Source organism: Typopeltis vanoorti, chromosome 2 (genome assembly GCF_054136105.1).
Source record: "Typopeltis vanoorti isolate ZY-2024b chromosome 2, IOZ_Tvanoo_1.0, whole genome shotgun sequence".
Lineage (NCBI taxonomy): Eukaryota > Metazoa > Arthropoda > Arachnida > Uropygi > Thelyphonidae > Typopeltis > Typopeltis vanoorti.
This window is the reverse complement of record NC_143550.1, coordinates 126825376-126848990: the sequence shown is the minus strand read 5'-3', so window position 1 is coordinate 126848990 and position 23615 is coordinate 126825376. Positions and strand designations below refer to the sequence as shown.

Below are 23615 nucleotides of genomic sequence, written 5' to 3'. Positions count from 1 at the left end.
GACATTTGTAAGTGTCCTCTCGCGATGAGTCTTCAGACTCTTTGGAGGTGTCAGGAATAATAATAATAATCAATGTTTCAGCATTTGACTAGAGGGACCAAAACTTTCAGGGTCATCCCTGGAAGTTAAAGATATGGTTAGTAGGGTGCGAGGACTATATTTTTTGCTCGGAGAGTTGTGAATGACTGGAATGGTTTTGCAAGAGCCAGTTGTGAGTGTTTTGTCTGTTAATGGGTTTAAGGAGAGGTAACATAGATTGTGTGGAGAGATTGGGGTTCCTGCAATGAGTCTTTGTACTTCATGGAGTAATATAATAAATATATATATAAATATATATATATATAAATATAATAAATATATAATAAATATAATAAATGCCCATATAATAATAATAAATTTTTCATATATTTGCAATAATAAAAATATCAGCAAATCTTAGGTTGTTTAATTTAATTCCATTAATATTGACTCCTTTATTGGACCATTCTAAATTGCTCATCATATGTTCTAGTGTTAATGTGAAGTGGTTGGGAAAAAATGGTGTCTCCTTGCAGTATTCCTGGATTTATGTGAAATTTTTCACTTATTTCATTGAAAATGATATTTGCTGTAGCATTTTCAAAAATATATTTTATCATCATCATCAAATTCCTGCCATGTACCCTCAAGGGGTGTACAGGATATGACAGTACTACAAGAAAAAATTACATCATTACTAACTTCCTATCTACAATTTTCCTCTAAATCAGTCTGTTACTTGTCAAGACTAAAACATTATCAGATCTTATATTTCTATCGTCTAAGGCACTTTGTACCATATCAATCCACCTATATCTTGGTCTTCCTCTGGGTCGTTTTCCTGCCAACCTGGCAGAGAACACTTGTTTTGCTAATCTTTCCTCTCCCATTCTATTTAAGTGACCATACCACCTGAGATTAGCTCTGCTAATGCATTCCTGGATGCTGACAATGTCAAGTTCTTTCCTAATATCCTCATTTTTAATATGATATTGCCATTGATGCAATATCATATTAAAACTGTTCATGCCTCTAATCTTTCTCAGGACTCTCATATCTGCGGTCTCTAGTCTTTGGTCAAGTGTTTTACTTCTGACCCAGCTCTCAGATCTATAAGTTAAAACTGGTTTGAACACTGTCTTGTATACAGCTAATTTAGTGTTCCGACTAATTTCTCTCTTATTCCATATGAATTTATTCAATTGACTTCCCACCATACCAGCTTTGCTGATTCTGTTGTCTATTTCTATATTTAATTTACCATCTTCAGTAAAAATTGTGCCTAAGTAGCTGAAATGTTTTACTTGTTCCACAGAAATGTTTTACTTGTTCCACAGGTTCCCCATTCACAACACAGTTGACATTTTCAATGATTCTGCCTATTTTCATTGTCTTTGTCTTTTTATTGCTGACCTTCATACCATATCTATTACAACAGCTATTCAATTTAGTCAGAGAATCTTGCAGACTTGAAGCGGATTTATTTAGAAGTATAACATCATCCGCATAAAGCAAAGAGCTGACATTAACATCTCCAATTTTGATATCAGGTTTAATACCACTTTCCTTCATAATGTGATCCATATAGATAATGAATAACAGAGGGGATAATGTACATCCTTGTCTGACACCAGATTTAACATTAAACCATCTTCCTGTACTTCCTTCAATTCTAACTGCTGACTTACAACTCAAATAAAGACTAAGTATTGCTTGATATAATGCCCCATTGACACAATATAACTGCAGCATATTGAATAGCTTCTCTCTTGGCACCTTGTCATATGCCTTTTCCAAATCGACAAAACTTAAATACAGATCTTTGTTATATTCCCATGCTTTTCCGACTATTTGTCGTAAAGTGAAGATCTGAACTTGACAGTCTCAATTTGGCCTGAATCCAGCTTGTTCTTCACCAAGCTTTTCTTCCACAATTCTTCTCAACTGTTTCTCAAGTATACTTGCATAGATCTTGCCAGGAACCCTCAGTAGGGAGATACCTCTGTAATTCTCACATCCAGTTTTATTTCCCTTTTTATATATGGGTACTATGAGAGCTCTACTCCAATCATCAGGAATTCGTCCCTCAGTCCAGGCTTTGTGAACTATGGAGTGCAGCCACTGTAAGACTTTTATACCACCATACTTCAGCATTTCTGGTCGAATATCATCTACTCCTGCTGCCTTTCCACATTTCAAGCCTTCGATGGCTTTTTCTACTTCAAGTATGGATATGTATTCCTGACTGCATGCCTGGTCAGTGTTTTTTATCACTGTGCTATCATCACTGCTTGTTTCATTTAGCAGTTTTTCAAAGTAATTACTCCATACTTCAAGGATATCTTTTTCTCCTGTTTTCATGTCACCTTTATCATCTCTAACTCCTTTGATGTAAACAAGAGATCAGCAGTAAGAGATGAAGTGAAAAATCAAGAAAGTGGTACTGAAGAGAAGAGACAAAGTGCTTGGCAACATAAACAGTAGTAGTATGAGAGATGAAAAGAGAATGGGAATGCAAGCAGAAAGAGAAAAGCTATTGGTAAGCAAATTATTGAAGAACAATATTTATGTGTGTGTGGGGGGGGGGGGTATCTATTTGGTTGCTGATAATGCAAAAAAAGGGAGGATGACAGTTAATAGAGGGGGGGGGAGCCAGGATGGACAGGGAGACATTATTATTATTATTATTCAGGCCTCCATGGAGTCAAAAGACTCACGTGAGAGGTCCTTTCTAAGAAACACAAGTCTATCAAGACTTATCAAGGGAGATCCCTCCTAGGAAACACAAAGTCTACCATACCACTCCTTAAATGCATTGACCGTTCTCACCACTCCATCAGGCAATGCATTCCATGGTTCAACCACCCTCCATGCAAAGAAACCATTCCTCACCCTCTTTCTCACAGTTTCCTTTCGTAACTTCCAGGGATGGCCCCTTGTCATCACTCCTTCCTGCTGTTCAACCAAGCGAAAGAACTCCCCAGTGTCAATCCTGTAACCACCTCTCAACAGTCTAAAAGTCTCAAACATATCACCTCTCCTTCTATCCACCAAACTCTGCAGTCCACACTCCCTCAGCTGATTCTCATAACTAACATTGTACAGTCCTGAAACCATCTTTGTTATCTGCCTCTGTATCCTTTCCACAGTTAATTTATCCCCTTCAAATCTGGAGACCACATCTGAGAACAATAGTCTAAGTGTGGTCTGATCAGAGTCTTATACAACGGAATGATAACCATTTTATCTCTGCAGGTCAGTGTCCTTCTCATTATTGCAGCAATCCTCTGCATTACCTTCACTACCTTTGCAATATGTCCCCTATATTTCAGGTTTCTATCAATCATCAAACCCAGATCTCTTTTCCCCTACTTCCTCCAGTATAACTCCTCCCATAGAGTATGCAGTGTCCCATCGATGTGGCCCAAACCTCAAGACCTTACATTTTGCTGTATTAAACTGATAACTCCATTCATTTGCCCATATATCTAGCTTATTCAAATCCTCTTGCAGGGCTACCACATCTGCACTATTACTAATAACCCTTCCTAGCTTCGCATTATCTGCAAACAACTGAATATCCCGTTGCAATCCACAGACAATGTCATTGATATAAAAGTTAAACAATATAGGTCCCAGTACTGAGCTCTGTGGAACCCCACTCGTAACCTTCTGCCTCTTTGATATTACTCCACCATACACAACTCTCTGATACCTATCGGACAGCCAATCCTGAATCCAGTTGACCAATCTGACATCCAGACCGATGTGCTGCAACTTAAATATCAGCTTATCATGTGACACCATATCAAATGCCTTTGCTAAGTCTAAGAAAATGCAGTATATGCCTTTCCCTCATCTAATGCTCTTGTAACTTTATCATAAAAGGCTAGCATATTGCTAAAACAAGAGCGCCCCATCACAAATCCTTGCTGACTTTCACTAATAACATTACCCTCATCTGCTGAATATGGTCCCTCACTACTTTCTCCAAGATCTTACTAACTACTGATGACACAAAAACTGGCCTATAATTAGACACTTCCAGTCTGCTACCGCCCTTATGCAATGGCACTATCTTATCTTCCTTCCATTCCATGGGAACCTTTCCTGCAGCCAGACTTTCGTTCAAAAGCTAGGTCAAGGGCACTGTCAGTTCCTTAGCACATTCTCTCAAAACTCAGTGAAATACCATCCAGTCCCATGGCTTTACTAACATCCAGAGTACTCAGCATGTGGAACACTCTCCTCCTGCATCTCTAAACCTCGAACCTGCTCTATCCCTCTAGTATTCAAATTGAATCCTCCAGGATGAACTACTCCAATAAAGTGTTCATTGAACAATTCCACTATGTCCTCTGCATGTTGCAAGTAGTAGTGAATGTATGTATGGAGATAATCAACATAGAAATGGAACAGATCGAGATGTGAGTGAGGAAGTTGAGATAGTGAATATATGTAGTAAGCAGTGATAAAGGTAATTGAGCAAGAATAGGTGTGGTGAGGAAATCAATCAACAGTTGGCTTGGGTATGATTGGTCATAGAATTAAAAGTGAACTGCAGTGTTTATTTATGAATGCTAGAAGTATCAGAAATAAGGGAGATGAAATGGTTTAACTGATTGAGTTTATTCACCCCAAAATTATTGGAATAAGTGAAACCTGGTTAAATGAAGATGGTATCCTAATGAGAATAGAAATGGAAGAGTACAGTGTTTTTCGTGGGGATAGAAAGGACAAGAAAGGGGGGGGGTGCTGATGATGATAGTAGGGTGGAGGTTGACAGGTAGACTTATTTAGTTAGATGTTGCTATAGGCCAGAGAATGTGGAGGGTGGTGATGAAGAGTATAAACAACTTGGGTTAGGGAACAAAAGAAGGATAATTATTATGGGCAATTTTAATTATGCCTGTATAGACTGGGGAATAAGGAAAATGAATTTGAGTTCTTGAGAAACATGCATCTCAGGCTGCATATAAAGGAGGGCATGCAAGGATTGAGTGTTTTAGATCTGATCATTTCATCAGAGGATGGTTTCAGAAAGAACTTCAGTACAATAGATCATATTCAATCAATAAGCCTACTTATTTAAAAGTGCAATGAATTCAACCTTCCTCTTCATGAGGCCTTCACAGATTTTAAAAAAGCTTTTGATTGCATAAAAACATCATCAATAATAAAAGCCCTTAGAGATTATTTATATCATAGAAAAACAATTTGACATCAAGGAAAAGGAGTAGCCATAATATTCAACACAAAATACGAAGCTAATCTTCTTGAATGGCAGTCAGTCTCAAGTAGAGTAGTGTGGGCAAATATGAGAATGGGGAACTGGACAATGAGACTTATTTGTGCCTATGGTCCCACAGAAGGTTCTACTAAGGTAGAAGTGGAGGAATTTTTTGACGCTTTAGAAAAAGCAACTGACACAATGAAAAAGGAAAAGTTGGTCCTTGTTGGGGATCTAAATAGCAGAGCAGGAAATGATTGCGAGACATACAAAAATATTTTGGGAAAATTTGGAGAAAAGAGCAAAGCTAATAATAATGGCAAATATCTGTGGGATTTCTGCTCAGGACATGGACTGGTTATTACTAACACCATGTTCCAACATAAAAATGTGCACAAATTCACATGGAGAGAAGAGGCTAGGAATAAGAAAGTCTCATTGACTATGTCATTGTTGATAGTGATGTTTTCTCCCTGGTGCAGGACACCAGAGTGTACAGAGGATTTGAAATTGGAAGTGATCACTATTTAGTCTTGAGCAGGATAAAATTGAATTTCATATTGAAAAGAATAACATGTAAGAAAGTTTTAAAGCGAATAAAAGTTGAGCAGCTCTCAGATATGAACTGTAGACTAAATACAGAAAGATTATTGAAAAGAAAATGAAAGAGTTTGAGAACAGGAATCAAACCTTAGAGATTCAGTGGCAAACTCTGAAGAAAACATTGATTGATTCTGCCAGAGAGGCATGTGGTGAGGTTGTGTGCAAGGATAAAAAAAAATCAGAACTCCCTGGTGGACACAGGAAGTTAAAGAGGCAGTGAAGGAAAAGAAGAAAGCATATCAAAAGTTCCTGGCAAATAAGTCAGCTTTTACTCTTACAGAATACAGAGACAAATGTAAGAAAGCTAAACAGTGTGTAAAACTAGCTAAACAAAAGTCATGGGAGGACTTTGGCAAGAATATAGAAAATAAATATCAAGAAGGTGGCAAAATATTCTGCAGGTTGTTGAAGAAGCTTAGGAATGGGGGAAATAGGGGAAAAACTGCACTTCCATCTAGCAGCAGTTTCTCCAGTGCACTCATTCCGTCATGTCTGTATAATTCCATTCTTCCTTGAAATATAAATACATACCCAAACTGTACTTTCTACTCGCACGGCTCCACTAGAATATCATTCATGATTCTGACTCTCAGTCTCAACTGATCATCGTCATACCTTGGCAAAACTCTTATGTCCACTTGAAATATTTGTTCCCACAATCTTCACTAATTCTCTTGTTTCCTCTTTGTCATAAGCATGAATTATTTTGCTCATTCTCCTTGCTGGATTACAGACCTTATAGACTCTCATTAATCAATCCTTTAGCAATGAAATATCTATACACTGCTGTTCTTGTCATCTCTTTTACCCTTTTTTTCTTTCATTCTATTCTTTTGCACACTTTCATTTGTTTCTATAAAATGTCTAATATCACTCTGCATATTCCTTATTTCATTTTGAATAACTGTTTCATCAAATCTTGCATTCTGACAATTTCACTCTGCTGCTCTTGTAGTCTTGCTACCTCTTGTTCTTCCTTCTGCCACACCTTACTTCAGCTTCCTCACTTATACTTCCTTTTGCTCCCTTATCACTTACTTTTGCTTTTAAATTCTTGTTCTTTCACTCCCTTACTCTTACTAGTTTTCATTAAATTTCCATTTCTTTCATTTAATGAAATGCCGTCTTTAATTTCTTCGGTCTGTTTCACATTTATTAACTCATACTCTCTAAAATATTTCGCTTCCTACAACCATACTTTCTTTTTGTCTCGTGTTCAGTCTCTCCACAACCACAATTCTAGTATTTTGCCATGCATACCTCTTACACTGACATTGAACCATTTTTTAAAAGTTCCTTTCATTTATGTTATTTTATCTGTCCTTTCTTTATGCTATATTTCATTTATGCTATCATTCATTTCTTTGGTCTGTTTTGCATTCATTAACTCAGTCTAATAAAATATCGCACTTCCTACAAATCCATACTTTCTCCCATCTCCTGTTCAGTCTCTCCACAAACACATCTCTTACATTTCACCATGCAAACATATTACACTTGCAACATCGAACCATTTTTGAAAAGTCTACATCATTAATGGCACTTAATTTTTACAGCGCTCGCCTATTTGTACTGTTCAACATCTGTGTTGTTGATCTTGTGAGTACCGCCACTGTTCTATTCAAAGAAGGCAAGATTCAAAATTTCAATTAATGAAATCAGTAACAATTCCCCAAGGACAAAAATCATGCACACACACATAAATTTATCAAAAATAAACAATATCATACTAAAATTAAAGAAATATCACAATGTTATTATGCAAAATAGCACTTATCTTTTCCAGAGCGCTTTTCCAACACTACAAACTTTGCAGCACTCTAGTGTCCATTCTCTTGTATCCTCACTTTCTTTTCTAGAAACCATTTTTGTAACTACAAACCTTCAGTCTGTTCTCATAAGGAACATTTCAGTTATGTCACCATCCTTTGCTCACTTCTGAAACACTTCCACAGCCCAAAGCAAGCAAATCTGTGCATAGTACTCAAGATGTGGCTGTACCAGAGCCATAGGAGGAGGGCCCTACTTCTAAGTGTTCAACATCCCAGCGATTATGATCATTTGAGTTATTTTTCCTTTGAACTTGAACTCCCTTATCACTTACTTTAACTGTACTTTCTACTCACACAGCTCCACTAGAATATCATTCATGATTCTAGATTGCATCATCAAGAAACAAATAGATATCCCCAACACACACACAAATAAAAAAATACATAAATTCAACATCCCAGCGATTATGATCATTTGAGTTATTTTTCCTTTTAACTTGAACTCCTTATCTACCATTATCAACAGATCCCTAGCCTCATCAATTTTCTGCAGTTCAGATCTATGAATGTAGAGCACAGCTTGTAATTATTTCATTCTGAAGTAATTACATGAAGTCCTTACTATATTATTGCCCATATTACCTGTGCTTTTAAATTATCCACGTTTTTATTAACTATAATCCCCCCTATGTTTGCATCATCAAGAAACAAATAGATATCCCCAACACACACACATAAATAAAAAAATACATAAATTTTGCTAAACAAAATGAAGAAATAAAATGGCTTAATATAAAAACGATACTAAATGCAACATCAATGAAAGCTTAGGAAAGACCAAAAAATTCAATGAAAGGAAAAAACTGAAGATATGGGATGATTCAACCAAAAAAAAAAAAATCAAAATGAAAAAAAAGAAGCCTATAATAAATGGTTAAGCAGTAAAAGATTAGAAGATGAAATAGAATGTAAAAGAATAAGAGCCATAGCTAAAAGAGAAGTCAGAAAAAGACATAGAGAATTATGGAACAAATTCGTTTTTAATTTAGAATATGATTTATATAAAATAAGACCAAATGTATATTAGATTTTGAAACCCCTAAATACAGATACTAAAGAAAACATAAAATTAAACACCGAATTGAAATTAGAAGAATTTCTAAATTTCTACACAGAATTGTGGATAGATAAATATTTTAAAAAAGACAACTGGCAAACACTTAATGAAAAGGAAATAACTGAAGAATTAGAAATCAGCCTGAAAGAAACAAGAAATGGAAAATCACCTGGAGAAGATAAGCTAGGTTCAGAACTGTATAAATATGCAGGAACAAGATTCAAAGAAAGACTCCTATTATTTTTAAATAAAATTTATACAACTGGTACCCCCCCCCAAATAGAATGAAAAAAAGCAATTTTGATTCCTATCTTTAAAAAAAGGTAATAGAAATGACCCTAAAAACTATAGAGGTATAAGCATACTAAATTCCTGTTATAAAATATATAGCAGAATTTTAAATAGCAATTAATGAAATATTCAGAAAACTTTATTTTAAAAGTACAGAATGGGTTTAGAAAAGGATGATCATGTATAGACCCAGCCTTTTGCCTAAAATTAATAGAGAAAAGAGAATATAATTTAGAAACACATATTGCATTTATTGACTTTGAAAAAGCATTTGACAAAGTTAAAAGAAGCATTTTATTTAACATATTAAAAGAAAGACAAATACCAAATAATATCCTAAAAGCTATAAGTATATATGAAAATAATTAAATATAAATAAGATTAAATCATGAGCTATCATATACGAGAGAGATAAACTAAGGGGTCGGATAGGGATGTCCCTTCTCAGCAACTCTTTTTAATATTTACCTAAATGAAATAATAATAAAATGGAATAAAATTGCCGATGACGAAATAATAATTACAAATTCTCAAGAAATAATAATTACAAATTCTCAAGATAACTTACAGAAAGCTATTTTAGATCTAAATGAGATAGCCAAAGATTATGGTATGATAATATCAACAGAAAAATCAAAAACTATGGCCTTGAAAGGATAGGATCTAGTAAGAACTAAAATAGTAATAGATATCAAGGTTTTAGAACAGATGAATTCACTTAACCACCTAGGTTGTATGATTAAATATGAAAATAAAAAATGATATAAACCCAAAAATTGTAAAATATTTTAAAATAACAGGTGGAATTAACTCTATATTTAAACCAAACCTAGTTCAAAAACAAACCCGACTAAAAGTATACAGTAGCCCCACTAGTCCTAATGAATGGAAGTGAAATTTGGACAATAAAACAAAAAGACACAAACAAAGATTAATAACAGCAGAAATGAAGTTTATGAGAAAAACTGCAAAGTATACTCTATTTGATCACAAAAGAAACAAAGAAATTATGAAAGAATTAAACCAAGAATCAGTAATAGAAAAAGTTAAAAAAAAAAAAAAAAAAAAATATATATATATATATATAAACATAAATGGATGGAACATATTCAAAGAATGAAAATAGAAAGATTACCAAAATAAGCCCTTAAAGTACAAACCGTTAGGGAAAAGAAAACCAGGACGTCCTCTTAAAAGATTTAACGATGACTTCTAAGACCGGAACAGGCCACTCTAGGCCTAAATCCTTGATACACATCATGATAAATTTTGCTCATATTGGTACCATATTTACATTTCTTGTTCCCTGCTGTGGAATATAGTTTTCCTCTTTATAGTAATCTCATTTCTTATTATTTCATTATATATTGTGATGATAGAAAATTATTACAATGTAAAAAAAAAAAAAAAAAAAAAAAAAAAAATCAGTTAACACCTTTTATTTCCATATAGGGAATGGGTGAATTTGTTTTAACCCTATCTAACTTTTGGAGACTGAATTGGCAGTTTGGTCTCCACTGGTAGCTGATCAGTAAATAGCTAGACCAAGATTATTATTATAAGTGGCATCTGATGATGAGAGTGTTATTGTCTGAAACAGTGTGGGTTCTATGTTAATTTTCTTATGGGATGAAAAACCTGAGATTTCAGGAGAAAAAATCTTCTTACTCATGCCAGAGATTGACTATATTATAGTGTATTGTAATTTAAATTATAATCAGATTTTGTATGTAGTGATCTCTAAATTGTTTGACCTTCAAATGAATAAGCCATCGCCTGACCATCCCTTGAATAGGTTAGTGTATTAAGTGATTCCTGGTTTACACCTTCAGTTATTCAGCCCTTCAATTATTCAACCTGTAAATTGTTCTCCCAATGTTTAATCTGAGGGATTACTGTACTTCCAATTCGGTGCTACAATGGGAAATGTACACATTTGATTAGTATACGTTTGCTTTAATTTCGTGATCATTATTTTTCAGATATGTGCATCTGCATATAACTTTGTGCAGGCAAAGAAATATCTTTAAAGCACTAATGTAATCTTTTGCAAATAATAGGATAAACACACACCTGCACCCACATTTGTTTGATATAAGAATTTTTTTTTTTTCCTTAGGCTGTTTGCCAACACAGTTCCAGTGTCATAATGGAGAATGTATAGATACATCTGCTAGATGTGATGGTATACCTGATTGTGAAGATGGTTCAGATGAAAATACTTGCCGTGAGTTGTAGTTTAAAAGTTTCATTAAATTTATGTGATTTAAATGTATATAAATTTTTTACATTTTAGAGCTTGAAAAATAGGTGCATCCTTAATTTACTCATAGGCATTGTAAATCAATTCTGATGATTTGAATGAAAACCAGAAATACTTAATGTTATATACATAGCTGTTAGAATCTGAATTCCAGATAATTTTTTCCCCCTCCTCATTCTTCAACGGAGGTGTTAAAAACATTTTGTATATGTGTAGTCGTGATTTCTGAATTTGTCTTTTTTGTCACTATTAATGACATACATAAGTTGCCATTCTCTTTTTAGAGAATTAAACTTCTCAGAGCAAAGTCTGGACTATGAACTAGATGTTTGACTTTTCAGCCAGTTTGAAAATTTCATGAACCATTCAGTGAGCACATGGTCTATTTATTTTTATGATCTAAGGTTATGCATGAAGAGTTTTAGATAGGGATTTTTTATATGCAGAGTTTCTTTTAGAGTTTCAGAAGTAACTTATGAGTTGCTTTAGTTTTAATGAATATCAGGCTACAGATTAGAAGCCATAAGGGACATTAATCTTGATTGTAAGGGAAGTTGCACTCCCATGGTCCCCTAGCTGGATCTAATCTCTTTTTCCTCTACTTTGAGGATGATCCACTCATTTTAATCTTTCCCATAATGCATTATCAGCCAACTCTTCTTGTTTTATGACCCTTAAGCTATTAGAGTACTCGAGGCCATGGGGGCTTTCCATTTCTGGCCTTATGTCCCCTCTATAAATCTCTACTATAATTCTACTCTATCCTACTATAATTCTACTCTTTCCCCTTCAATATATACCCTATTCCTCCTATTGGTTTAAATTTGGAAGAAGTCTATTTCAGAAGCCTTACGGTAGCAGCCCTACCACTGGATTATCCATCGCCAGACTAGTCACCTGATATGGAGAACATTATTCTACTTTTCAGCCGACAGAAAAAGATAATTGGAATGAATCCATGGAAAACTCTCCTGGAATGGAAAGGTAAAACGAAAATGGAAACGATAAAATATAATACATATAGCAAACTGGAACGTAAGAGGAATAGCATATAAAAAAAATAGAATTTGACCAAATATTAAATGAAAGAAATTATCAAATAGCAGCAATCACAATAAAAGACCAAAGATCATAAGCAGGAGTTATGATTTGGATTCATAACTCCCTTTCAAAACAGTTAAAACATTATAAATTATGGAATGAAAAAATAATAGAAGCTAGAATAAAAATAGAGGTTATTTAACAATAATTGGTTTATATGCCCCAGAAGGAGGAGAACAGGATAATATTGAATTTTATGATCAGTTACAAAATATATATAATAAAATAAATAAAAATGGATTATATAATATTAGCAGGAGACTTAAATGCAAGAATTGGAAACACAAAAATTAATAATAATATAGGAATATATGAAGAACATACTTAGGAATGGTAAAAAATTGATCCACTTTGTAGTTTATAATAATTTAAAAATAATGAATTTTTTCTATAAACAAAAAGACAAACATAAATATACTTGGGCAGCAAGAGGATAGAAATCAATATTAGACTATTTTATCTTAAATGAAAAGACATCAAAGTTCTCTTTAGATGTTAGAGTTCACAGAGGATACGAAATAAGTAGTGATCACTTCCTCATTAAAATAAAATTAAGATTACCACCTAAATGGCTACAAATAACAAGAACAGAAAGAAAATTTAAAACATTTTGTTTATAAAGGCCATAGTAGTCGTGAGGTGAAGATGCTTTGTTTGAGTCCAACTAACAGCACTGAGTTAGACTGCAGTTATTCAAAGAAAAACTGACCCTGTTTTCGAGCCAGCCTGGTTGGCTGAGTAGTTAGCGTATCAGCTCTCCAGCCAAAAGGCTGTGGGTTCGAATCCTGCCATGGGCATGGATGTTTGTGATTGTCTGTGGAAATACTAATGGTGGTGGTGGGCCGTAGATGGCGTTGGTGTAGATGATGATTGTGGGTTGCAGTTCGTTGGAGTTGGTTGGTGAATTGAGTGGTGGAAGCAGAGAGTTGGGGTGCCCTCCCTTGAGTCATTGGACTCCCTTGAGGTGTCATGTAATAATAATAAAACTAGATTATTAAATGACACAAATATATATTTGCTATATGAACAAAGAATTAACCAATATTTAGATAAAATAAAACAAAATGAATAAATAGAAATACGACTTAACATAAAAATGATACTAAATGGAGCAGCAAATGAAAGCTTGGGAAAGACCAAAAAATCTAATAAAAGGAAACAAACTGAAGATATGGGATGATACAATCAAAGAAATAATCAAAATAAAAGAAGTATTATAAATGGTTATGCAGTAAAAGATGAAATAGAATATAAAAGAATGAGAATCATAGCTTAAAGAGAAGTCAGAAAAGACATATAGAATCATGGAACAAATTTGTTTCTAATTTAGAACATTATTTATATAAAATAAGACCCAATGTACTGGGTGATTATAAAATAACGTCAAGTGTTCAGAGCCCTCTAGCGAGTAATGTATTGGAGGAAACACACTAATATTTGGTAGACATACACAGTGGAACATGGGGATTCGATTTAACGAAAAAAAAATAGTACCAAAAGTCGCCAACGGGGGAATTTTGGTGCTGCCAAATTAATTTTAGTAGGTGTGAATAATGAATGACTAAATGGCAAATGAGAGACAGCACACATCAATTTCATGACGTTTATTGTTAATTACAAATGAGGTGCAATATGACCACCATTCTGATGTTCCAGGAACTGCATATGGCACACGACATTTTCCACAGTGGCTCGCAACATATAGGAATTGATTTGTCTCACGTGTAACGTTATTTGATCTTTCAAAGTTGGAATATCGGGTACATGTCCTTGATATACAATGCTTTTAAGAAATCCCCACAGCCAAGAGTCACAAGGATTGAGATCAGGCGATCTCGGTGGCTATGGCGTGGGAAATGCACGACTAATGATTCTTCTGTCAGAGAAATGTTGTCGCAAAACATGCTGTACCAAGTCCGATGTGGGGTGGTGCACCATCCTGCATGAAGATAGTCTAATCGAGACATCTTCTTTGCTGCAGCTGTGGAACCACAAAGTTCTGTAGCATATTGGCATACCTATTAGCATTGATGGAACAGGTCACTGGTCCATTTTGGCGATTTTCCTCATAAAAGTATGGACCAATGATAAAAGATGCTGTAAATTCGCACCAAACTTTGGGCTAGTGGATAGGCATCTGCAGACACACGTGCGAATTAGTTGCAGCCAAAATGCGACTGTTGCGTGTGTTAATATCGCCGTTCAAATAAAAGTGCACTTCGTCACTCCATAAAATCTGCCATGGCCATGCATTATCCACTTCCATGCAGGCTAAGAATCTCAAAGATAAGTCGATTCGTGTGGTCACATCACCAGGGTGCAATTCTTGAACAAGACTGATTTTATAAGGGTAAAACTTCAACGTCTGATGTAGGATTTTCCACACCGTCGTGTATGCGATATCCGTTTGCCGGGATATTACTTGTACACTGCTGGTACCCTGAACATTCATCTCCTGTTCCACAATAGCAGTTGCAACTTGTTGATGATTGATTGGTTTGTGTCCCATGCCTACCTGCACTGCTAGAGTTCCAGTAGTTTCAAATCACCGAATCAGTTTTCGTAAGTTTGTTATGCTAATCAGTCCTTTTGTAAATTTTTCATACGCTGAAAATCACGAAGACAAGCACTGGCATTATTGTTCTGCTGATAATAGAGTTTGACTTACAAAGCACACTCGTGTAAGGTAAGAGGCATCGAAAAGCAGTTTGTCTACGAATGATAAGAAATCTCGCAGGCTTTCCTTTTATTGCATGATCGCTCACAAGTAACGCGATAATGCAACTTAATGCATTTTACTCGGTAAACAGCGCCAAAATTTTCCCTGTTGGTGACTTTTGGTACTATTTTTTTTCATTAAATCGAATCCCCATGTTCCACTGTGTACGTCTACCAAATATTGGTGTGTTTCATCCAATACATTACTCGCTAGAGGGCTCTGAACACTTGACGTTATTTTATAATCACCTGGTATATAAGATTTTGAAACACTTAAATACAGATACTAAAGAAAACATAAAATTAAACACAAATTGAAATTAGAAGAATTTCTAAATTTCTATACAGAATTATTGACAGATAAATATAAAAGATAACCAGTAAAAGATAACTACAAACATTTAATGAAAATGAAAAGGAAATAACTAAAGAAGAATTAGAAATAAGAGCTTGCACTGGGTCAAGTTGCTAAGCAGTGGAAAGAGGGCAAGATTGTGCCACTTCATAAAGGAGGTGATATTACTCAAGCATCAAACTATAGGCCTATCTGTGTGTGTCAGGTGTTCTAGTTAAGTTGTTGACGCTTGTGAGAACTAGGATTCAGAATTGGGTTGACAACAATGGTATTATCTTTCATGGACAGCATGGATTTACTAAAGGGAGGTCATGTTTTAGTAATCTACTTACTTATTACAATAAGGTGACTGCTTCCATGGACAGAGGAGAAGGATACACAGTAATATACTTACATTGTGCAAAGTATTTTGATAGATTACTGCATGATAAGTTGATAGTCAAACTGAAGTGGATGGAGTTGGATATTAGATTGGTCAGTTGGATTGAAGACCGGCTATCTGATAGGTATCAACAAGTTTTGTATGAGGGGAATGATATCCAGGAAAAGGAAAGTTACTAGTGTGTGCCTTAGGGGTCTGTTTTAGGGTCATTGCTGTTTATCATGTATATTAATGAAATTGGTGAAGATTTGGATGGAAATATTCAGTTGTTTGCAGATGATGCAAAGTTGGAACGAACTATGAAGAGTAGAGAAGATGTTGTGGCCTTACAAGAAGACTTGAATAAATTGAGTGGTTGGGCAAGCAAATGGGGATGTGACTTCAATATTACAAAATGTAAGGTTTTAAAATTTGGAAAACAAAAATGGGATGCAGAATTTATGCTTGGTGAGGATATATTGTTAGAGGTGGAGGAAATAAGAGATCTGGGAGTGATAGTGGATAAGGATCTGAAATTTACAGGACACATAGCCAAAATTGCGAAGATAACACAAAGGCTCCTGGGAATGATGCATAGTACACCAACTTTTAGAAGTGGGGAGATTCATGTTCAATTGTATATGGCTTTGATTAGGCCACACGTGGACTATTGTGCCCAGATTTAGTCACCTGGTTTTCAGAAGGATGAAGAGATGTTCGAAAGGGTCCAGAGGTGACTGACTAAGGTAGTTTCTAACCTCTGGAATGATGTCGAGTATGAGGAAAGATTGAGAAGATGCAACTTGCAGAGTTTGGTGGACAGGAGGAAGAGGGAAGATATCATAGAGACCTACAAATTAGTAAGGGGTTGTTTTAGGATCAGTGCTGGAGAGGTTCTACAGGTGGGAGAATAGTGGGAGATCAGGTGAGAACCAGAGGTTATCCCTGGAAACTGTATAAAGAGGGTGTGGGTAGGGGAGTGAGAAGCAGGTTTTTTTCCATGCAGAGTTGTGAATGATTGGAATGCCTTGCCTGAGAGTGTTGTCTGCAGAGAATTTGAGTGTGTTTAAAACACGATATGATGAGCTGCTGTGTGTTTGATAAAAGGATCTTCTAGATGAGTCTTTGACTCAATGTGGTCTTGGGTAATAATAATAAATCAGCCTGAAAGAAAAAAGAAATGGAAAATCGCCTGGAGAAGATAAGCTAGGATCAGAACTATATAAATATGCAGGAACAAGGTTCAAAGAAAGACTCCTATTATTTTTAAATAAAATCTATTCAACTGGTAACCGACCGATAGAATGGAAAAAAGCAATTGTGTTTCCTATCTTTAAAAAAAGGTAGTAGAGATGACCTTAAAAATTATAGATGTATAAGTATACTAAATTCCTGTTACAAAATATATAGCAGAATTTTAAATAACAAACAAAAAATATATTCTGAAAACTTTATTTTAGAAGTACAGAATGGAGTTAGAAAAGGACGATCATGTATAGACCTGGCCTTTTACTTAAAATTAATTATAGAGAAAAGAAGAGAATACAATTTAGAAACAAATATTACATTTATTGATTTGGAAAAAGCATTTGACAAAGTTAAAAGAAGCATTTTATTTAACATATTAAAAGAAAGACAAATACCAAATAATATCCTAAAAGCTGTCATAAGTATATATGAAAATATTCAAATATAAATATTATTAAATCATGAGCTATCATATACGAGAAAGATAAACCAAGGAGTTCGACAGGGATGACTCCCTCTCAGCAACTCTTTAATATTTATCTAAATGAAATAATAATAAAATGGAATAAAAATTTCTATCGAGGTATTAAACTTTCTCCTACTGTGAACTTAAACACTCCTTTTTTGCTGATGACCAAATAATAATTACAAATTCTGAAGATTATTATTATTACTGGTGATCCAAGGAGTCCTTACACTCATCGAGGGAGGCCCTAAACATAATGCCCATCGCAACTATTCGACATTCACACAGTATCTATCATACTTTGATTTGAACTCATTCACTGTCATAGCACCCACAACAGACTGGCAGCTTATTCCACTCATTCACCACTCTAAAAGTTAAAAACCCAGCTTTAACACCCCTACTAACCATACTCTTGCCTAGCTTCCATGGATGTCCCCTAGTCCTCCTGCCACCAGTCCTGTTCTCAAAAATATCCTCTGAATTAATTCTATAGAAACCCTTAAGCATTTTGAATGTCTCAATCATATCTCCCCTTTCACACCTATCACCCAATTTCTGAAACCCACAAATCTTCAACCTGTTTTCATAAGGTTCATTCCATAGACCTGCTATCATCTTGGTCACTCGCCTCTGGATCCTCTAAACCTCCTCCCCATCAAGAAGAAACCTAAGTGACCAAATTTGAGCACAGTAGTTGAGATGAGGTCTTATCAAGTCTCAATACAGAGGAATAATAACTTGCTTATCTCTGCTTGTCCAAGTATTCTTCTGCATCCAAGTGATTTGATGAGCTGATTTAGCCACTTTTGCAATGTGCCCCCTAAACTTCAACTCCCTATTCACCAACACTCCCAAGTCCCAGGCCTCATCAATCTCCTGGAGTACAGTTCCACTAATGTTATATACTGCTGCTAATCTTTTCACACCAAAATGCATAACCTTACATTTTGCCACATTTAATTGACATCCATTCTCCTTAGCCCAGACCTCCAATCTATACAAATCATCCTGCAAAATTTTGACATCTTCTGTATTCACTATTGCCCTACCCAACTTTGCACTATCAGTGATCAAATGAACCGTTCCTCTCAGTTCCTTCCTTATATCGTTAATGAACAAATTAAACAGCAGTGGTCCAAGAACAGAACCCTGTGGCACACCACTAGTCACAGGCCGTCTTTTGGATCTACTCCTGAATGAACTACTCTCTGATATCTCTCCATCAACCATGCTCATATCCATTCCCATATGTTGCAGTTTACAGATTAGAATTCCATGTGGTGTCCTGTCAAAGGCCTTAGCCAGGTCTAGCGGTATCACTGTAAACCCATTACCCTTATCCAGTTCAGCCGTCACTGTGTTATAAAACCTGAGCAAGTTACTGAGGGCATGATCTACCCTTCACAAAACCATGCTGTCCCCCATAGAGTATCTCATTTTCATCGATTCACTCCTGTATTTTTCCCTTGACTACTTTCTCCAAGATCTTGACAGTGACTCCTTATATGCTGATCGGTTGGTAATTTGCAACAGTAGTCTTGGATCCTCCTTTATGCAGTGGAACTATTTTCCCCTCTTTCCACCCCTTCGGGACTAAGCCAGACCAAAGTCTTAGATTAAACAATATCGTGAAGGGTACTGACTTAGCAACTTCACGTAAGCCCTGTGATGGTATACCATCCAATCCCACAGATAAGTTACAGAAAGCTATTTTAATTCTAAATGAGATAACTAAAGATTATGCTATGATAATATCAACAGAAAAATCAAAAACTATCACCTTTAAAGGACAAGATCTACTAAGAACTAAAATAGTAATAGATAACAAGGTTTTAGAACAGGTAATTTGGGCATGCATATTATGGTCGTATCATGGAAACCCATGTTGTGCACTGTGGTTCTGAATGTTTTTGTGCAGATTTGTGTTCTATTTGATGCATGGAACTCTGCATTCAAGGTGTCGGTCAACCTTACAAGTCATTGCACTCTGTTTTTCAACTTCTGCTACATTTGTTTTCTTTCCATCATTCTTACTACCATTGATTATTTATTCACTTTTTCAAAACATCTTCTGTATTCACTGAAGATGTTTTGAAAAAGTTTTTTTTAATCAATTTTTCACTGCTCTTTTAAACTTTCCCTCTTTGCTATCAGCCGAGCACTCATCCTCCTTATGGCATTCTCATTACTAACACTTTCAGTTACCAATATATTACTGCTCATCATGCTCTTTCAAATCATGCTTTGCACACATCCTCCTTCCATCTGCTTTAAATATCCATAATTAATCGAATATATATATTCCATTTCCTGGTTGGCCGAGTGGTTATCGTATCTGCTCTCCAGCCAAAAGGCTGCTGGTTCGAATCTCGCCTTGGGTGTGGATGTTTGTAATTGTCTGTGAAAATACTAGTGGTGGTCTATGGTAGGTGACGAAGTAGTTGCGGTTGGTGGAGTGGTGAAGATGGAGCATTGTAGAGCAGGTGCCCTCCCTCGATGAGTTCTTGGACTCCCTGTAGGTGTTAAGTAATAATATAGCACACCTCGCATTTCATGAAACAACTGAAATCAAAATTAAATTCCTGTATAAACAGTTACTATATGCTGCTCTAAGGTATTTTGTAAACAAACTAAACAAAGCTTAAACTAAATATGTCCTGATTCACCTTCTTCCCTTATTTCTCAAGTTGTATTCCTATGCTAATCATCCCTACATCTACATTTGTTATTGCTTTCAACATCCACTCTCCTTATGTTGTGTCTTCTGTCTCTGTCCATTTTGCATTCCTCTTCTCTCAGTCTATCTGTAACTACTGCTCTCATTATTCATTAGCACTTTGCTTCACTTTCTTCTAGCAATGCCATCCATTTGACTCACACCAAACCATTTAAATTCAATTTATCATCACCTTTACACAACTTTATCATTCTCTCACATCTATTCAGGATATTAAATGCCTTCTCCTCATGCAGCTCTGCCAACATACCTTTCATGATTCATGCTTGCTGTCTCAACTTTTTATACTTCTATAACATTTTCCCTTCTTACTATGCTGTTGTCTATCACTGTCCTCAGTAACCTCCAGATATCCATTCTCACATTCCCTGTATTAGATGCAATTATAACATTCTCCTACTGTGCAACTAAGTCATTTCCACCATCACTACTACCTCTTTTGCTTGTTCACTCCTCATATCCAAAACATCGGTCTCATTGTTAATCTCTCCTCTTGGAAACAGACTTGGCATATCTTCTTATTCACCACACTGCTTAATGATAGAATCTCCGTACATCACCACTCTTGTTGTTCACCTCTTTTTATTTCTACTTTCTTGCATTCATTCTATACTTTCACAATTTTCATATCCATTGAACATGTTATCTCATTTCTTAACCTGATTCACTCATTATCTTGCATTCCAGTTCCCAATTCACATTCAATTTTGATCCATCAGTGTATAAGTAAAATAAGTAAATAATGAGATTTGCAAGCATGAAAGACACTGATTGCAAATCTCAATGTTTACTTATTTTCTATATACTGCTGACAACCTTATGTTCTTCACTACCTTCTGCCCTTTGTTCTCTACTCATTTACCTATTTTCTGGATATTATGTCCAATTTTCTGATATTATGCCTAGCATTGCTCATTAATTTACTCATTAAGCCGGCCTGGTTGGCCGCGTGGTTAGCATGTCCGTGGTTAGCAAGAGGCCGTGGGTTCGAATCCTGCTGTGGACATGGACGTTTGCGATTGTCCTACAAGCTTTGTGTGGAACGGGAATCTGTGACCCTACCACTTATTCTAGTAGAAGACATTGCCAAAACCATGTGAGGTACGGCAGTGACCATACCATCTATGGACATCAAATTTGGAAAAAAAAAAAACCATTACTCATTAATAATGGAATCAGTGCTGATCAAATGAATAATAAAAAAAAAAAGACTTCATGGGATAAGGGAACATTTTTGCATCACAACAGATTTGTAATTAGTCTTCTGTAAATGTATGTAAAATGTTACTTAGTGCTCAGATACTTGGGTCACCAGTGATTTTTGTATGATCAGTTTCTGTCTGACTTGCTCACTATATCATTTATTCTGTTAATTATAAACAAATGTATGCAAAAATTGATGCTCTCTATCATTCTTGAAACTAAGCAGTAAACATAAAGTTCACAGTCTTTAAAAATAAACTTTGGCATAGGCTGCCAAATGTTTATACATTTGGTAGCCTATGCCAAATTTGTGTTTATACATTTCTGGAAACTGAGATTTTTCTACAATAATATCCTGATTTCCAGTAAAGTTCATGAAGTTAGTCTTTAGGCTGTCACTTTATGAACCTTACTGCAAATCAGGATATTATCTGCAAGCTATGGATTCTAAATTTGGTATTCAATGTTTGGCATTAACTATCAAATGTGCATTTGTGCTATGAAATTAATACATAATATTGGACCATGATTTTGGTAAGCATTTATACATAATCATCGACTAGTTTCGCCAGCTGCATCTGTCTGGCTTTATCAAGATGAGAAAGGTTATACTAATATTAAATGCAAAAAAAAAAAAGAATGCAGTAACGACTTAAAAGACAGTTAAACAAATTGGAGAGCACTCGAAACATCAAGCGCATAAAGCGTGAAGGCTTAGTCATTGTTATTAAGTCGCATTTTATAATTTTTCGTGTAATTTAATTCTGCTAAACTTAATGAATTTAATAGGTATTTCCAAATGTCTTTTAAAATTATTCCCTGGTTTCTATTGAGGTTATTTCCTGTCCGTAGGACTACTGCAGCTTCTTTAAAGGTTCTACATCTGTAATCCCTCTTTGATATATGGCATGGAGCTGTTGTCCCAATCTATTGAATGGTTTGAAGTTGAGAAATGATGTGCTAACCCTAAGGTGTCTGTTCTATTATTATTGACATCTCCGACATGTTCCTTCTTTTGGATTTCTAGCTTCGTGAAGTTTGGCAGATGTAAGTCAGTCCACACGTACATGGTATGCTGTAAACACCTGCATATTTGTAAAAAGCAACGCTATCCTTAGGGGATCTTAATAACTGTCTTGTAGTTATGGTAGATTTAAAAACAACTCTGATGTTAAAAGGCTTCATAATTCTTGCTATTTTGGTGGAGACTGAGCCTGCATAGGGTATCACGATGAACGATGTGTACTGTGTCACCAGAGGCTGTTGTTGGAGGTTGTTTCTATAGAGAATTTTATTAATTATATTTTGAGGATAACCATTAAGTGATAGAGTTTTAGATATAAGGGAAAGCTCAACACGTACGTCTTTTTCTTCTGTGATGATATTTTTAACTCTGATTTTTAGGATATGTATGATTCTAAGTTTCTGTGCAAAGTGATGATTAAATGTAAAATGGAGATAATGTCCAGTATCTGTAGGTTTACGATAGATTGTAAGTTTTAACTTTTCTATTGCCCCTAATCATATTCCCCCCCCCCCCCAAAAAAATAGACTTCATATCTAATATTGAGAAAGGTCTTTCTCCACTGTCAGAGACAATAGCAGATGAAATAAGATTCAAAAGTACAATCATCCTCTCTACAGCAAAATCACTAAAACAGAACATTACACCCTCAGAAAAGAAGACGATTTGAACTTAAAACGAAACAAAGATATTATTGCAATTAAGGTAGACAAAGGTAACTTCACAGTCATTATGAATACCCAAGATTATATTACGAAGATTGGGACTTTACTATCTGATCAGTGTCTACATATCAAATGTTAGAGAAAGATCCAACCATGAAAAACCACGAGACCAATCTTTTGATTCGCAATATGAATAAATGGCCTCAAGATCTACAAAGAAAATTAAAATCTTTACATCCATTAACACTACTCCTATATGGTGTTCTTAAAGTACATAAAGATGAGGTTCCGCTCCACCCCGATCGTAGATGGCAGATACTCTCCTACATACCTACTAGCCAAACACCTACATACCTCACTAGCCTATTAAAAGAGAAGATAAGAAAATCAGCTTCATACATAAATAATTCTCAACACTTTGTTGAAAAGCTTAAAAACAT

General features: G+C 35.3%; 1 protein-coding gene across 6 annotated transcripts in view; it reads left to right on the top strand.

Moving 5' to 3' along the window:
- LOC150109418 (basement membrane-specific heparan sulfate proteoglycan core protein-like) overlaps nucleotides 1-23615 on the top strand; it is a 1783738-nt gene that overhangs the window by 619790 nt on the left and 1140333 nt on the right. For all 6 annotated transcript variants that reach the window (XM_090413063.1, XM_090413041.1, XM_090413033.1 and 3 more), the window contains one exon: nucleotides 11151-11258. In XM_090413063.1, coding sequence (XP_090269189.1) covers nucleotides 11151-11258 — 108 coding nt within the window. The remainder of the gene's footprint in view (nucleotides 1-11150; nucleotides 11259-23615) is intronic.